At 57.0% G+C, this 16,781-nt stretch overlaps 1 protein-coding gene across 1 annotated transcript; it reads left to right on the top strand.

Moving 5' to 3' along the window:
- Positions 1–2,896: 2,896 nt before the first annotated feature.
- On the top strand, positions 2,897–15,641 carry UBXN6 (UBX domain protein 6). The gene is made up of 11 exons (XM_049876448.1): positions 2,897–3,077; positions 6,632–6,795; positions 7,210–7,274; positions 8,194–8,322; positions 11,618–11,715; positions 12,312–12,387; positions 13,456–13,540; positions 13,634–13,853; positions 13,924–14,054; positions 14,150–14,298; positions 15,046–15,641. Exons 1-11 carry the CDS (start codon positions 2,995–2,997, stop codon positions 15,172–15,174), a joined length of 1,329 nt encoding a protein of 442 aa, XP_049732405.1. The 5' UTR covers positions 2,897–2,994; the 3' UTR covers positions 15,175–15,641.
- The last annotated feature ends 1,140 nt before the right edge of the window (positions 15,642–16,781 follow it).

Raw genomic sequence — 16,781 nt, 5'->3', positions numbered from 1 at the left:
ATTGCCATCGAGTTGATTCCGACTCATAGTGACCCTACAGGACAGAGTAGAACTGCGCCATAGGGTTTCCAAGGAGCGCTTGGTGGATCTGAACTGCTGGCCTTTTGGTTAGCAGCTGTAGCTCTTAATCACTCCGCCACCAAGGTTTCCATTTGGAACATAGCTGTACTAAAAAAAAAAATGTGTTGTTTATCTGAAATTTAGATTGAACTGGTGTCCTATATTTTTATTTGCAAAATCTGGCCACCTAGTGTAGGAGCGCAAGTGTGGAAACACCATGAACAATGAGGGAGCTGGAGCAGAGGAACCAGGACAGAGCCAGAGTACAGATGGGGAGACCAGGCACGAGAGGAGCAAGCTTTGCCCCTGGCCTTACACGGGGTCAGGAGGCTGGAATGCTACCGGTTCCAGGACACTCTGCCTTCCAGATCCCCCTGATTCCATGCAAACTTTTCCCGCACACCTTGAGCTTGTGTACAAAACCAGCTTGCCCGAGACTTCCTGCCTAGATCAGCTGAGCTATTTTGGGGAGCTGGATAAAGACCAAGATCTCATGGAAGCTGGGGCCAGGGTTCTCCAAGAAGGGGAAGAGGTCCTAAGGGGCCACTTCAGTCCTCCAGAGCGTCAGGGTAAGGCAGGAGAGAATCCCGTCATATCAAGTTAGCTAAGCCCCAGGCTGGTCAACAACCATCACCCTGGAGAGGTGATGTTACTTGCTGTGCCCTGAAAAACAGGGCCTGGCACCTGGCCAGGGGTGGCCAAACCCTGTGCCTGCCTCCCAGAACTAAGTGCAAGGCCCGCCTCTAAACAGCAGGTGTCCTGAGCACCTATTGTGTGCTGGGGCCAGGCTTCTGCCTTCCAACTTACTTCCTGGCCAATAAGCCTGCAATCTTTCTCGTTAACAAATATTTATTGAGCACTCACCTAAGTGGAATAATAACGGTCTTAGTCATCTAGTACTGCTATAACAGAAATACCACAAGTGGTAACCACTAAAAAACCGGCTTTAACAAAGAAAAGTTTATTCTCACGGTCCAGTAAGCTAAACAAAGAGAAGTTTATTCTCACAGTCCAGTAAGCTAGAAGTCTTGAATTCAGGGATCCATCTCTAGCGGGAGGCTTTCTCCGTCTGCTCTGGAGGAAGGTCCTTGTCATCAGTCTTCCCTTGGCCTGGGAGCACGTCAGCACAGGCACCTCAGGTCCAAAGTTGCGCTCTGCTCCCGGCGCTGCTTTCTTGGTGGTATGAGGTCCCCATGTCTCTCTGCTTGCTTCTTTCTTTTATATATCAAAAGAGATTGGTTTAAGACACTACCTACTCTTGTAGACCTCATGAATAGAATTGCCACTAATCTATTGTATTACATCATAGCGATAGGATTTACAACATATAGGAAAGTCACATAAAATGGTGGACAATCACACAATACTGGGACTCATGGCCCAGCTAAGTTGACAGATATTTTTGGGGTACACAATTCAAGCCATGACAATAACTAACGTTTATTTGTGCCAGGATTACCTGGGTGATGCAGATGGTTAAGCGCTGGGCTTATTAAGCACTAGGCTTAATAAGGAGCCCTGGTAGTACAGTGGTTAAGTATTTGGCTGCTAACCGAAAGGCACTTTGAACCCACCAGCTACTCCGCGGGAGAAAGATGTGGCAGTCGGCTTTCTTTAAAGTTTACAGCCTTGGAAAGCTCATGGTGTAGTTCTACCATGCCCTATACAGTTGCTACGAGTTGGAATTGACACCATGGCAATGAGGTTTTTTTTTTTTTTTTAACTATGTGCCAGGATCACAGGATCAGGGCTTTGAACCGGTTCATTCTGGTTCAAACCCCTGCTGATAACTTGCATTTCCAGCCCAGACATACTGAATCAGAATCCACATTTTAACAATTCCCAGATGATTCTTATATATGATAAAATTTGAGGACCACTGCTCTAATAGTGGTTCTCAGAGTTGGTCCCTAACTGCAGCATTAGCATTGCCACGGAACTTGTTAGAAATGCAAATTCTCTGCAGGGGTTTGAACCAGAATGAACCGATATGAAGCCCTGGTCAGGATTTCCGGGGCGACGCAAAACGGTTGAGTGCTGGGCTCCTAACCTGAAGTTGGCAGTTCAAGTCCACCCGGAGGTGCCTTGGAAGAAAGGCCTGGTGATCTACTTCTGAAAATCAGCCAAGGAAAACCCAATGGAGCACAACTGTTCGATCCTGAAACCATCATGGTGACGGCACAGGCCCAGGCAGCATTTTGTTCCGTTGGGCATGGGGTCCCCATGAGTTGGGGGCTAACCTGAAGGCCGCTACCACCACCAATGGTCTTGATGCAAGCTGTTTCCTTGCCGGGAGCGGAGTCTGTCTCATTCCTACCGTGTCAGGTTTTATTTTAGCTATCACTTTGGGTATCTCCTTTGCCACTGTTAACCTGTTTCTCTGTCTTGTCCGCCGCGGTGGATCCCCAGCCTCTAGCTCGGTGTGTCCTCTTCTGTAAGGCCTCCCACACAGTGTAAGTGGGAGTGATTAGGGTTGAAAATGGGCCTGGGTCGTGCGGGCCTTGAACGTCTGGTTGAATCGGGACTTCATCACATAAGCGCTGGGGAGCCAGGAAAGGTTCCTGAACACGGACAAGGACGTGGCCAGAGCTTTTCCCGACGGGGTTAGTGCGCCTGCCCGTCCCTCTCTTGTCACCCTTGGGGAACGCTGTGAACGGCGTCCAGGCACAGCGACTAGCAAAAAGCGCGCCCCCTGCCCTCTGCAACCGAGTCTGAAGAACCACCGAGAAAGCGCAGAGCGGTCAGCACGCGCCAGCGAGTGGCAGGGGGCTAGAGCGGCGCGCCAAGCCGATTGTCACGTGGGCGGCTACGCGAAGGCGGAACTTCCGGCGGTACGGGCCCTTCCTTCCGGTTGTTGGTTCCAGCTGGCCCCTCCCGGAGTGGGCCCTGCGCCCTCGCGTCCCGCGGCGCTCTGCCGCCGGGCCCCCTGTCACCATGAAAAAGTTCTTCCAGGAGATCAAGGCCGACATCAAGTTCAAGGGCGCAGGGCCCGGTCAGAAGCTCACAGACTCAGTGGGGTGAGGGATAGGCGCAGGGGTTTGCGGCCTAGGGGGCGGGGAGGGCAGGAGAGGGGTCTGAGACCTCAGGGGCAGGGGGTGTTGGGAGGGGCTGCGGGGAGTCAGGGCGCGAGACCCCGGGAGGCGGGGCAAGAGGGGGAGGAGAGGGTCGTAAGGGGGCGGGGCAGGAAAGGCGAAGCTTGCGGGGGCGGGGCGGGCAGGGGACCTTTAACAGACTGGGGTTGTCTTGGGGGTGTAGATGGGCAGAGATTGGGGCTGATCCTGGAGGAGGAGGTACGACTTGGGTCGCGCAGAGTCGTTGCGAGGCTCGGTGTCCACGGAAATAGAGGTTCTGGTCTCTGGTTCTGGGGTACGTGGGAGGACGGGGGTGAACTGGAGGGGGAGCCTACAGAGTCTGGAAGTTCTGGCGGCCCTAGGCAGTTGTTGGAAGGTATGTCACTGCTGTGGGAGGTCTGGGCGAATTGGGGGTGTTGGGAGGGGTAGGGGAAGGTTTGGAGGAGGGCGGTGGGTGGAGGTGGGGAGCTGGGGGAACGTGTGATGATTTAGGGAGGCTTTGGAGGAGAATTGAGGGGAGGGGAAGAGAGGTAGGATGAAGAGTCAAGCTTCTGTGAGTTATCAGGGGAGAACTTGAGGAAGAGAAGGCCGTGGGACTAGACGGAAGCTCTGGGCAGGGGGTGTGAGTGGCTGGTGCTCAGGAGACTGTGAAGAGGTGGCAGGGGTGAGGAAGGGAGCCTCAGAGGACCGGTGTGTCTGAGGAGGAAGACCCTTGGAGGGGTATGAGACAAGGGAGTCTGGAAGGGGCAGGGCCTGCTGCAGGGGGCCCTGGAGGGAGAGTGTGGACTGAGAGAGTGGGCCTAGGATTGGGAGTGACTGGGGAAAGATGTCAGCGTGGGGAGGGGTCTGAGGAATAATGGAGGCAATGGTGAAGAGGTGGGGCTTGGGAGGGGGTTGGCGGAGATGCAGGAAGGGGGGGCCGTGGGAATCGGGAGGCTATGGGGGTGGGTGAGGAAGGGTGGGGTCACATGAGGGCATTGAGTCATCTGTCACAGGAGTTCTTAGGAGCATAAGCTGAGCAGGACGCAGGAGGCCCATGAGGGCCAGGTCCGTGAGTAAGGGAGACCATGTTTGTTATCGTTAGTTGCTCTCAAGTGGGTTCTGACTCATGGCAACCCCGTGTGTGCAGAGAAGCTCTGTGCTCCTTAGGGTTTTCAAGGCTGTGACTTTTCAGAAGCAGATTGCCAGACTTTTCTTCAGAGGCACCTCTGGGTGGGTTTCAACTGCTAACTTTTTGGCTAGTAGTTGAGCGTTTAACTGTTTGTGCCATCCAGGGACAAAATCGGTGGCTGGGCAGAGATAGGAGCCCTGGTAACACAGTGGTTAGGAGCTCGGCTGCTAACTAAAATGTTGGCAGTTTGAATCTGCCATCTGCTCCGCAGAAACCCTGTGGGGCAGTTCTGCTCTGTCTTATAGGGTTGCTGTGAGTCGGAATTGACTCGGTGCCTCCTTGGGGAGAGATGGGGAGAGCAGTGGGCAAGACAAGGGGGGTTGTTCATTTATCCAACAAATAGTGGGTGGAGAGGGGGCTGGAGCAGCGAGAACTTTGTGTGGCAGGCTGTGGTGGTGATGCTGAGTCAGACTGGAGGCCTAGCAGGGGGGAGGGACGGGCAGCCTTCTGTGACTTATCTGGACAGGACATGGCTCAGTGACTCGGGGTGTGTGGGGGAGCATGCGTGAGGCTCACGTGTCCAGCAGTCTGTCCATCTCCTGGAGGTCACCTTCTAGCAGGGGCCGATGGACAGATAGGCCAATAACTAGATCATGAAGGGTCAGGTGGTGCTCAGGACCAGGAGGAAAAATAAGCAGGGTCCAGTCAGAGGTGTAGAGCACTGGTAGGTGCTCTGAGAGGGTTTTTCTGAGAAGGCGACAGTGGCACCGAGACCCTGGATGAGGTGAGAGACTCGGCCATGTGGATCTCAGCGCCCTCCACCTGTCCCCACAGCAGCCCCAGACCCCCTTTCCTCATCCCGCCCCGCTGTGGGACATTCCGGGTGTGTGGCGGGAACAGCTGGGCATGTTTTGAGAACAGCCTGGAGACCCCTGTGGATGGAGAGGTGCAAACAAGGGAGACGGCTGGTTGTGAGGGCCTCACTAGCCACAGGGAGGCTCTGCGGTCTTGTTCTCCATGTGATATGGTGCGTTTCGCAGAGGTGTGCCACGCACTGGCTTAGGGTTTAGGAGGACTCCCCTGGCTGCCCCGCGGAGGACTCCTCGAGGGGCAGCACATGAGGTGTTCTGGGAAATGTGGTTTTTATAGAAAGATCTAGAAAGCAGGTGGAGCTTGGGGGAGTCTCCATGACTTACCTTTTCCTCCATGCTGAGGTCCTCAGACCCTGCTGGTGCTGTGGGGAGGACTGGAGAGTCGGGAAAGGTCAAGGGGATGATAGAGAAGGGGGGTGAGGGGCATGACCCAAGAGCTTTGGGTCCTGACAAGGTTCTGTGGATGGATGTAGCAGCTGGGTCAGGAGCAGGTGTCGAGGGCAGAAGGCGGGCAAGGCAGAGGAGTCCAGCCAGCTTCAGGGAAAGGGCCTCTCTGCCAGAAACACTCAGGGCCAGGCCATGCTCATGCTTATCGTCCAGTAGGTCAGGAAGTCATCCCTCCAAAACTAAAACCAAACCCTTTGGCATCAAGTTGATTCCAGCTTACAGCAATCTGTGTGTTATAGAGTAGAACTCCCTGACAAGGTTTGCTCGGCTGTAATCTTTACCAAAGCAGATCATCCAGCTTTTCTTCTGTGGCACCGCTGGGTGGTTCGAATCGCCAACCATTAGGTTAGTAGCTGAGAGCAAACTGTTGGTGACACCCAGCCATCCCTCAGGTGGGGGTCACGGCTGTCCTCAGTCCAGAGGATGGAGATGAAGTTGACAAGGTTTCTGTATAACACTTTGCCCGGTGCCTGGCATGGTGTGAATTCGTTCCATCGTTGGCCGACCCTACAGGCCTGCCACCAATGTGGTGTAACCAGGGCACGTTACGTTACGTGAACGTCGTGAACCTCTCGTTTGTGAGAGGGGTCTGAAAACCTCCCTCAGAGGCTCGTAATGAGGTGGGAGCAAGCCGAGTCCCAGCCAGCACCAGGCCCAGTGTCTGACACACAGTAGGCGCCCAGTAAATGAAGCTGTGACGTTATTGTAGACGGTAAGCACTGAGCCCTTCGTGGAAGGGAGAGAGGAGGAGAGATGAGTCTGTCAGTCCTTTAAGATGTTAGGGTGCTTTTACACATACGTCATCCTACCATTGCCCTGTGTAGGGGTGCTGTTGCCCCCATTTTACAGGTGGGAGCACTGAGGCCCAGGTTGGATGCAGGACTTGCCTGAAGTGGCAGAGCTGGAGTACACCCACACTCTCCTGCCCCAGGAGCTTCTCACCTGCAGTAAACTGTGCCTTTGCCGTGGGGGTGCCTTGGAAAGAGGGGCAGGTGGTGGAAGGCTGATTAGAAGCTTCCGTGGACCCCACATCAGCCTTGCTCATTCAGCGTCCCTCCATCTGGCCCCAGGGAGAAGGCCCCCAAAGACAAGCCCAACCAGCCGGCCCCCAAGCAGCCTCGCCAGGGTCCCACTAATGAGGCGCAGATGGCAGCTGCCGCGGCCCTGGCCCGGCTTGAGCAGAAGCAGCCCCGGGGCCGGGCCCCCGCATCGCAGGACTCCATCCGGAGCCAGGGTGAGCAGTTTACAGGTCCCGGACCCTGTGCTTGGCTCTGGGTGAAAACGGTGACTCGACTGATGACTTTGGCGGGGGGGGGGGGGGGTGTAAGGTCGCGGTTGTTAGAGTGTGAAGGGCATGTGCAGGGTGAAAGGTAGGTTTGGGGCCTGATCTAGTTGGGGGGCTCGGGGTCAGGGAGCTTCTTCCAGGAAGGGGATGGAAGCTGAGACTTGGGGGAGGGAGAGCAGATGGTCGGCAAGGACAGGGGGAGGTGGTCCTGGCGAGGGACCAGAACTTGACCCTCAGAAGGGGGAGGGCCTGGGGAGGGGGCTGGCCTTGCATTTATACCAAGCATGTGCGTGGGGTCTCTGGGTGGGACAGGGGCCCCCACTCCATCCCATCTTTGCCTCTCCCTCCTGTCTCCCCTTCCAGTGAGAAAGGAACTTCAAGCAGAAGCGACCGTCAGTGGGAGCCTGGAGTCTCCGGAGACCCATGTGGTAAAAGCCTGGAGGGAGGGCCTGGGGGGGAGCTTGGGCTCCTGTAGAGGGCTCACCCAGATTCTTGCCTGCATTGGTGTAGTTGGCCATTTCCTCATCACCAGCTGCATGCTAAGAGTACCTGGTGTGGGGGCGGGGGGGGCGGCGCAGAAGAGACGTTGTAGTCACCCCTGCCCTTGGAGCTCCAAGGGGGGACTGGGGAAACCCTGCCTTGAACAGTCGAACATGGTGTCACCTGGGGCCGGTGGGGCTCAGCATCCAGTGATGCCCGGCTTGGGTTCCTCCCTGTGACCCTGGGACTGTGGGTGCTGTTAGAGCCTGCAGTTTTCAGAAGACAAAACTGAGGTTCAGAGAAGTGAAGGCAGCTGTCCTTGGCAGGGCCAGGACTGGAGCCCCGGTCTGTCTGACCCCAAAGCTGGTTCCCTCAGCACTGCCCTCTGCTGCGTTCCTTCTCTGAGGCAGGAGGATCAGTGGAGACGGGTGTAATCAGGGGGGGCCTTCCTGTAGGAGGTGGGCTTCAAAGGGGAGAGGGCTGGAAGGGGGTTCCAAGCAGCTTGGCCAGTGAGGACTCACCACATTTTAGATTGGAAGAGCTCCTAGAGATTGTGGCCTCAGGAAAGGCCAGGGTGCCGGTGAGTCCTGACTTCCCACCCAGGAGCAGCAGGAGCCAGGGCTGCTGCATGTGTTGGGTGCTCACTCACTCGGTGTCAGGAGCTGCTAAGTGCTTTTACATTCCCGACCTCATTTCATCTGGAGGCCATCCGCATGGACATTTTACAGACCAGAAGGCTGACTGGGGTGGGGGTGCAGGCTTCAGTCGTTGGTCTGAGGTGCCCTGTGGCTAATTGGTGGCAGAGGCAGGGCTGGGATCAGGGAGGCCTGACTCCAAGGCCTCACCCCCAGACACTATTGCCCCCAGGTCTCTGAGCCCAGAGAGGAAGGCTCGGCCCACCCGGCAGTGGCTGGTGTGTACTTTACCTGCCCGCTCACGGGGGCCATCCTGAGGAAGGACCAGCGGGACGCCCATATCAAAGAGGCCATTCTCTCGGTGAGCGGCACCCCGTGTCCCCCACCCACACCCCCAGGAACCTTGGTTGGTACAGGCCCCTTGTAAAGTCCTACAATTGCTTTTATCATATTTGTGTTGGTTGGTTGGTTGGTTTTTGTTTCTGTTTTAATCTCTTTAAAAAGGTAATGCTAATGTGTGGTACAAAATTGAAAAGGTACAAAAGGGTTGATGGAGAAAAGCTGCTGTCTGCTTCTTTCTCAGCCACCCCTCTCTGGAGGAGTTAAGGCCCCTTTACAGAGCTATGCCAAGTACAGGTGGTCGCTGACTTATGACACGGTCCCATTCCTACAACTCTGTCGTAAGTCGGTTCTGACATGAGCTGGATACCTTTTTTTTTTTTTTTTTTTAGTTTTCATCATTATTGTCTTCTATTATCAGTACCTTTATAAACCTGGCAGTGTTTTGAATGGTAAATCTTAAAGTTGAACATCTGCCAGCGTTCACTGAGAATGGCAACATCAGCAAATTACACGCTGCAGCGTATCGTTAACGAAGAGACGTACAAAAAAAAACAACAGTCGTTAAGTGCGGTTTGCCGTAACTTGAGTATATCGTAAGTCAGGGATTACCTGTATGTACAAACTATCAATGTACTTATATCTCTGCCCCACTTGGTTTTGTTTTACATAAAAGGTTACCTACCATCCACAGTTAAGGTATCAGCATGGAGATAACAGTTGAAAAAGAATTTCCATGTTATTTTTTTTCTTTGTAAGTCTTCTTTGCAAGTAATTTCAAATTTAAAGTAGGGGTATAAGAGTAGCACAAAGAACATCGAATGCCTTTTATCCAGAGTATGAGTTTCTGATTGCTGCTGGAATATGTGACCGCAAGCATGGTGGCTTAAAACCCACTCCCACTGCCAGTAAACTGACCTATAGTTCTGAGGGTCAGAAACCCAAAATGCGTTGCAAAATCAGGCCGTCAACAAGGTTGCACTCCTCCTGGAAGCTCTTAGGGGAGAATCAAGCTGTGGACAGGGCTGAATTCCTTCCAGAGGCTACAGGGTAGAATCCATTTCTAGGCCTTCTGCAGCTTCCAGAGGCTGCCTACACTCCTTGGCGCTCGGTCCCTTCTTCCATTCTCTAAGCTTGTCAGCTGAGTCCTGATCCTTCTCACGCTGCCTTCCCTCTGGTTCTCTCTCTCCTGCCTCCTTCTTCCCCTTTTAAGGACCCCAGTGATTACACAGAGGAGCCCTGGAAGCCCAATGGTAAAGCACTCAGCTGCTAACTGGAAGGTCAGCAGTTCAAAACCGCCAGTGGCTCCATAGGAGGAAGGTGGCAGTCTGCTCCTGTAGAGATTTACCGGCTGGGAACCTCTGTGGGGTTGCTCTGCAGCAGTATCAACGCGACAGCAGTGGGGTTTTCCCTGAGAATAGTTGTCTCATGGTTTCTTTAGTACTCTTTGCTTTGTTTTTCGTGTTTTAGTAGTTAAAGCTTCGGTACAACCAGAGTGCACCCCAGTGTAAAGTATGATACGGATCCCATGCTATTTTTTCCAGCTTGCTATCCATTTTTTTCCCCAACACCGTTTATTGAAAATGCCTGCCTTTTCCCCCTGAAATGAAGTCTGACTTTAATCACAAAGTAGTGAACCCCAATATGGCTTCAGGTCCCTTCCCGGACATTCTCTTCCTTCGCGCCTTGTCTGCTCACGCAGCTGTTCATTTAAACGAGACTGCAGGTCGCCGGGGAGCCTCTGAGAGCCTTGTTTGGAGCTGCAGCTCTTCCCGGGGTGGGGGTGCCCATCCCCGGGGGCTGAGTCCCGAGGGAGTTCTGGCTGGGGGCAGCGGCGGGGGGTCTTCTAAGCCTGGCCTGGCCTGGGCCATGTCCTGAGGATGCTCTTCTGTCTCGTTCCCTCCTCTCTCTGCATGGGTTCCCCTCCCTGCCCCACCACTCAATTGGCAGACTGTCCCCACTTTTAAGTTGGCTGGAGCACTGACTCAGTTTGATGCCACTGTCGCTGCTGGAGGCTCACCTGTGCACCTGAGGGCAAAGGGCTGGGGTAGGTAGGTAGAGTCCCCACCTCTGCCCCCAGGAGCTGTGAGCCTGCCCATGTCAGGCCCGGGGCCAGCATCCAAGACTGCTGAGTCACCTGTATCCTGCCATGTCTCCCAGGTGAGGAATCTACTGGTAGCGAGCAGTGCTCCCAAGTCTAGGCCTCCAGCCTACGTGGAGCAGCCCTGCCCAGCACACAGCCCCCAACTCTAGAGCTCCAGAGAGACACATGGGGGCGGCCAGGCAGCTGTCGTCCTGTGCACGAACAGACTTGTCTCCCCTGGGACGTGTTGGCAGTCCCCAGGGCGCCCACTTGGTGGGTCACCAGGTGCTCTGCGATTCTGGGGTACCAGCCGTGGCTCCTTCCTTCTCTTTCCTTCAGGCAGCTGGGATGCTGGGAGAGGGGCTGTGAGAGGGTACATCAGTGCCACTGTTGGTGTTTCAGGTCTTCTGCCACTCACGCATGCACCTGCCCACGGAGGGGTCCCAGGCCTCAGCTGCATCCTGTCCCTGCCGCCTGTCACGCCTATGACGCTGGACGAGGCACTTGACATCTCTCGGTCTGTTTCTTCGTCTGAAAACCGGGAGTTGTGACAGGATGACTTGCAGGGCCGAGAGCAGGTTGGAGGGTTGGTGGGCTGTGTGGCAGAGGCTCCGGGTGTGGTGAATGCCACGTGAAGCATGGTAAGTGCCATGTGAAGCTGTAGCGCTGGAGCACAGGGCAGGGAGCAGTGGAGTCGGATCCGCCCCGAGAAGGCCCAGGGAAGGCCGTCCTTTCTGGCTGTGGCCCCCTGGCCCCTGGAGGAGGGACCGGGCCGGGCTGGAGGCTGGAAGGACCTGCTGCTCGTCTCACTGAATCGGCTTCCGTTAAGGGCTGCTGCTCCGCCGAGAGGCGCCTCGGGACGGTTGTTACTGCTGTTGTTACTGTCATCTGAGTGTTGAGGGGACAGGTTGCCCAGGCAGTTTGGCCTCTGGGCGTGAGGGGTTGTTTTCTTTTTGTTTTTTTGTGTCGTCATTTTTTGGTGTCTGTATGTTTTGAATAGGTGTCTTACCAGCTGCTGTGGCAGCGGTCCCAACTCACGGGGACCACATGGATGTCAGAGCAGAACTGCATTCTGTAGGGTTTTCCACAGCCGATTTTTCAGAAGTAGATCTTCAGGCCTTTCTTCTGAAGCACCCCTGGGTAGACTTAAGCCTCCAGCCTTGAGGACATTTAACCGGTCTTTACCACCCAGGGGCTCCTGGGCTTGGTTTCCAACGGCTCCCTCCCTCCCCAGCATTTCTCCACGGACCCGGTGGCCGCCTCCATCATGAAGATCCACACGTTCAACAAAGACCGGGACCGGGTGAAGCTGGGCGTGGACACCATCGCCAAGTGAGTGGGGGCCCTCGCTGAGCCCCGCCGTGCATCAGCGCACCTCAACCTGCTGAGGCCGAGCTGGGAAGGTCACCGGGCTGGGATTGTGCTGCTCAGGAAGTGACGCTTGCCCCTTTGGGCCTCAGTTTACCCATCTGTGATGAAACAAAGGGGTATACCTAATCGGGTTCCCATCCCAGGCTTCCCTTCAGGATCGTCAAAGGATGACTGTGTGGACGAGGCAGGGTGGAGACCCCACTCTGTGTGGGATTGAACAGGTCTGGGTGGGCTCGGAAGCACCCCCCCGATCCAAGGCAATTGCCCTGCAAGCACTCCCTGGGTGGGGCGGCCCTATCAGCTCTGGTGGTCAGCTGTTCTGGCTCTGTCCACCACCCCATTACCATGGTTACTTGGGGTGCCCAGGTGTCTAGGTCTCCATGCTGGGGGCAGGACCCAGGCAGAGCAGGGAGGGCAGCAGGGGCTCCTGTCCCAGTGCAGGCTGTGAGCTTCGGGGAGTGAGTTCCAGCCCTGGGTCCCATGCCACCGTCTCCCTCTGAGAATGAGGTGGAGTGTGGCTGAGTGCTGTCCCATCTCCCCAACCCCTACCCCCACAGGTACCTGGACAATATCCACTTGCACCCTGAGGAGGAGAAGTACCGGAAGATCAAGCTGCAAAACAAGGTGTTCCAGGTGAGAGCTACTGTCTGCCAGTGGCAGGAGCACAGCGCCGTAGATGGGCTTAAAACAGCCCACACTGCTCCTCACTGTCCTGGAGGCCAGAGGATGTGGGCAGAGCCAGGCTCACCCCGAAAGCTCGAGGGAAGGATGCTTGCTGGTCTCCTCCAGCTCCTGGGGCTGCAGGCGTTCCTTGGCTTCTGGCTGCGTTACTCCCTCTCTGCCTCCGTCTTCACGTGGCATCGGCCCTCGGTGGTCTCTGTGCACATCTCCCTCCTCTTAGAAGGACACCAGTCATGTGGGATGAGGACCCATCCGACTACAGCGTGACCTCGTGTAAACTGACATCATCTGCAGAGACCCCATTTCCAAACAAGGCCCCACTCACAGGCCCCGGGGGTCAGGACAGTGGCCCCATAGCAGGCTGCCTTCCCCAGGTGCATGCAGCCCTCGAGGTGTTTCGCCTCCTGCTTGTGCATCGTGGTGCTCAGCTATTGTCATGTGCCATCAAGTCGACTCCAACTCCCTGCGACCCCACGCGTGCAGAGTAGACTGTGCCCCATAGGGTTCTTAAGGCTGTGACCTTTCGGAAGCACGTTGCCAGGCCTTTCTTCTGAGGTGCCTCTGGGTGGGTTCGAACCACCAGCTGTTCAGCTAGTAGTCAAGTGCTTAGCCGTTTGTGCCACCAGGGACTCCATCTTTGCAGCGTGTCTTGCCTTGTCTTCAGCTTGAATGTGTGGGGAACATGGCGGCGTTGGGGAGGTTTCACTCAAGCGCAGACTTTGGCTTCTTTTGAGAAGTTGAGGGCTCTGGCCTGGCCTGTACTCCTGGGACAGGCGTCAGACGCTGACTGTCAGCCCTGCGTGGCCTGCTCCCCACCCCAGCACACTGGACCCCTAAGGAGCTGCCGCAAGCCCCAGCCTTTCCTTTGAAGCATGTGTCTGCGCTCAGCTCTGCAGATGGTGTCCGGGGCTTTGCCCCCAGCCAGAGTGCAGAAGTCCGGGCTGTGGGGTGTGGGCAGGGGAACACAGAGCTCATGGAGACCCTGGGCCCCGCCTGCCTGACCCCTGGCTCCACCCCCAGGAGCGCATTCACTGCCTGGAAGGGGCCCACGAGTTCTTTGAGGCCATCGGGTTCCAGAAGGTGATGCTTCCAGTTCCCGACCAGGGTAAGGGGCGGCCGAGGGCCTAGCCCAACGGTGGGGGGTGCCTCCCTGCTGTGACAGGGACTGAGTGGCTGTAGTGCCCGTGCCGTACCACAGAGGACCCTGAGGAGTTCTACGTGCTGGGCGAGGCGGCCCAGGCGCAGCCGCAGAACCTGGAGCGGCACAAGGAGCAGCTACTGGGTGCAGAGCCCGTGCGGGCCAGGCTGGACCGCCAGCGCCGCGTCTTCCGGCCCTCGGCCCTGGCCGCGCAGTTCGACCTGCCTGGGGACTTCTTCACGCTGACAGCTGAAGAGATCCGGCGGGAGCAGAGGCTGAGGTGGGCAGAGGCCCCCGCCGGGTGGGGGGTGGGTGTGCGGCCCGGCCCCGCTGAGCGGCTCGCCCCCCAGGGCCGATGCGGTGGAGCGGCTGAGCGTGCTGCGGACCAAGGCCATGCGGGAGAAGGAGGAGCAGCGCGAGCTGCGCAAGTACACATACACGCTGCTGCGTGTGCGCCTGCCCGACGGCTGCCTGCTGCAGGGTGCGTGTCCCCGGCAGGGGATGGACATGGCCCTGGTCGGGGCGCTGCTGGCCCCGGCCCTGCCCTGACCGCTTCCTGCCCCACGCTGTCCCCAGGGACCTTCTACGCCCGGGAGCGGCTGTCCGCACTCTATGCCTTCGTGAGGGAGGCCCTACAGAACGACTGGCTGCCCTTTGAGCTTCTGGCCTTGGGGGGACAGAGGCTATCGGAGGACGAGAACCTGGCCTTCAACGAGTGTGGGCTGGTGAGCACAGTGGCAGGCTCCGGGGGTCTGGCCAACACTCCCGGTGGGAGGTTACTCCTCAGTGTGGGGTGGCGCTGAAGGACCCGACCTCTGCACTTACAGTAGAACGTGGAGTGAGTTCCTGACTTCTGTCTGCCTCATCCCCATCTGTAAAATGGGGACAGCGGGAGCATTAGTTAACACTCGGGGGGAAGCAGAGTCAAGGTGGGATGAGAAATGCTGCAGAGACTGGAGTGGCTGAGGAGGCTGCCGGGGGAGGGGGCCTGGGCAAGGCTTGGAGGCTTGGGAGTGCCAGGCTGTGCACGGGCTCCGAGGGTTTGGGCTGGGGCCGTGGGGTGCTGTCCTTGGGCTCCGAGGGTTTGGGCTGGGGGAGTGGGGTGCTCTATGTGGGCTCCAAGGGTTTGGGCTGGGGCAGTAGGGTGCTGTCTGTGGGCTCCGAGGGTTTGGGCTGGGGCAGTGGGGTGCTGTCCGTGGGTTCCAAGGGTTTAGGAGGGAGGTTCTATCCATGGGCTCCGAGGGTTTGGGCTAGGGCAGTGGGGTCCTGTCTTGGGCTTTTAGCGTTTGGGCCAGGGGAGAGCGGTGCTGTCTTGGGCTTTTAGGGTTTGGGCTAGGGCAGTGGGGTGCTGTGTTGAGCTTTTAGGGTTTGGGCCAGGGGAATGGGGCACTGTCGCTGGCCAGGAGTAGCCCCAGAGCCGTGACCTCTGCTGCACAAAGGCCAGAGGTGAGGCCAGGCGTCTCCCACCACAGGTGCCCTCAGCTCTCCTGACCTTCTTGTGGGACCCAGCTGTGCTTGAGGACGTGAAGGCCGCGGGTGCCGGGCCAGACTTGAGTGTGCTGAGACCTGAGCTCCTGGCAGTCATTGAGCAGCTCTCATGAAATAAAGCAGGGTCAGCTCAGCCCCCGTCTGTCTCGTGCTCGTCCATGATCCCCAACCCTTCCCACCCCAGCCCCGTGCCTTCCCACCTCCTGGAGGGGGGCACAACAATGGAGGCTGTTAGCTGCCGTGTGGAAGAACGGAGGGGCTTAGGCTCTGTTGCTGACATGTGCCTGTGCCCACAGCCCCATGGGGATCTGGGGACGCTGCCCCCCTCGGAGGCATGTGACCTCAGCGTCCCCGTGGCTGTTAACGTGCTAATGGCGGACCAGGCCGGCAACAGCTGACAGCTGTGGGCCCTTCTGGGGTGGGAGACCCAGCCTGGAGCCCCTCCATGCCGTGTTGGTGGCGGAGGCTGCTCTGAGGGTGCAGCTGACCGCGGCAGGGGAGGGAGACACAGCTGCCAGTGCACAGATCTGTAGTTATTTCTTAACTATGATGTGGAATAAACAGGATATTTGAACAGTTTTCTGGTGGCTAATTTTGAGGAGCATGTGGTGTGCGGGGTGGACAGTCGACCAGGCCTGGATGGCTTCTTGAGGAGGGTTCGAGAGCAGACACCTGCGTTCCGGGTGGGGGTCGTGGATTCCAGGAGCCCCATACGGGCATCCCGTTTCACGTCTCTCCCTGGGAGACCTGTGGCATCACAGCCCCCACCCCCTTGGTGCAGGGGTCCCAGGAACCAAGGGCCGTGAGCCTCCCACGAGCCGTGGGGTGAGTGCTCACTCGCCGTCTCTGTGTGGCAGAACGACAACTCTGTCCTAATCGCTGGGCCCTGTGACTGTGGTACCTCACAGGCAAAAGAGATTTGCAGATGAAGGGAAGGATCCTGAGGTGGGAGGTGATCCTGGATCACTCAGTGGGTCCAGTGTAATCACAGAGTCCTTACAAGAGGGAGGTTGGTCAGAAATACAGGAATATGCTGAGCTGCCGGCTTTGAAGATGGAGGGGCCCTGAGCCAAGGAATGCAGGCGGCCTTAGAAGCCAGAGAACGGAACCAATTCTCCCATAGAGCTTCCAGAAGGAATGGGGATGGGGAAGGCTGACTGGCCAGGCCCAGGCCTTCTGCCCTGCAACTGGGGGACGAATAGGTGGGGAAGAGCAGGACCTCTGCAGAGGGGAGAAACCGGGGTGGTGTGACCAGAAGTGAAACCTGTGGCCAGAGGACCAGTCTCCCAGCCTCGGCTATACCCACAGGGAAAGCTCACACGTCTACAGGATCAACAACACTTCCTGTAGGCCGAGAGCTGGCTGGGCCTCTTTGGGGGGAACAGGAGCAAACGGTTCATTACAAGGGGAGGGGAGGAAGGATGTACAGGGCCAGGAATGAAGCCCCAACCCCACTCCCCTCAGGCCTTTGCTGGGCTTTGGCTCTGCCCAGTAGGGGTAAGTCATCAGCACCCCCGGACCAGTCTGACAACTTCACTCGCTGCTCAAGGAGGTCCTGTGGCTTATTTTTATACTTTCTCACTTTCAGCGATAAGGGCAGTGGTGATTCAGTGGTAGAGTTCTTACCTTCCATTCAATGCGTGGGTTTGACTCCCGGCCAATGCACCTCACACATGGCCACCACCCACCTATCCCTGGAGGCTTACGTGTTGTGTTGCTA

The sequence above is a fragment of the Elephas maximus genome, chromosome 3 (genome assembly GCF_024166365.1).
Source record: "Elephas maximus indicus isolate mEleMax1 chromosome 3, mEleMax1 primary haplotype, whole genome shotgun sequence".
NCBI classification, from domain to species: domain Eukaryota; kingdom Metazoa; phylum Chordata; class Mammalia; order Proboscidea; family Elephantidae; genus Elephas; species Elephas maximus.
This window is presented reverse-complemented; position numbering and strand designations above follow the sequence as displayed.

Coding starts and splice junctions, on each gene's coding strand:
- UBXN6 (XM_049876448.1), top strand. CDS start 2,995: ATGAAAAAGTTCTTCCAGGAGATCAAGGCCGACATCAAGTTCAAGGGC. Junction 11,716..12,311: donor GGCGTGGACACCATCGCCAA/GTGAGTGGGGGC, acceptor CTACCCCCACAG/GTACCTGGACAATATCCACT. Junction 13,541..13,633: donor GCTTCCAGTTCCCGACCAGG/GTAAGGGGCGGC, acceptor GCCGTACCACAG/AGGACCCTGAGGAGTTCTAC.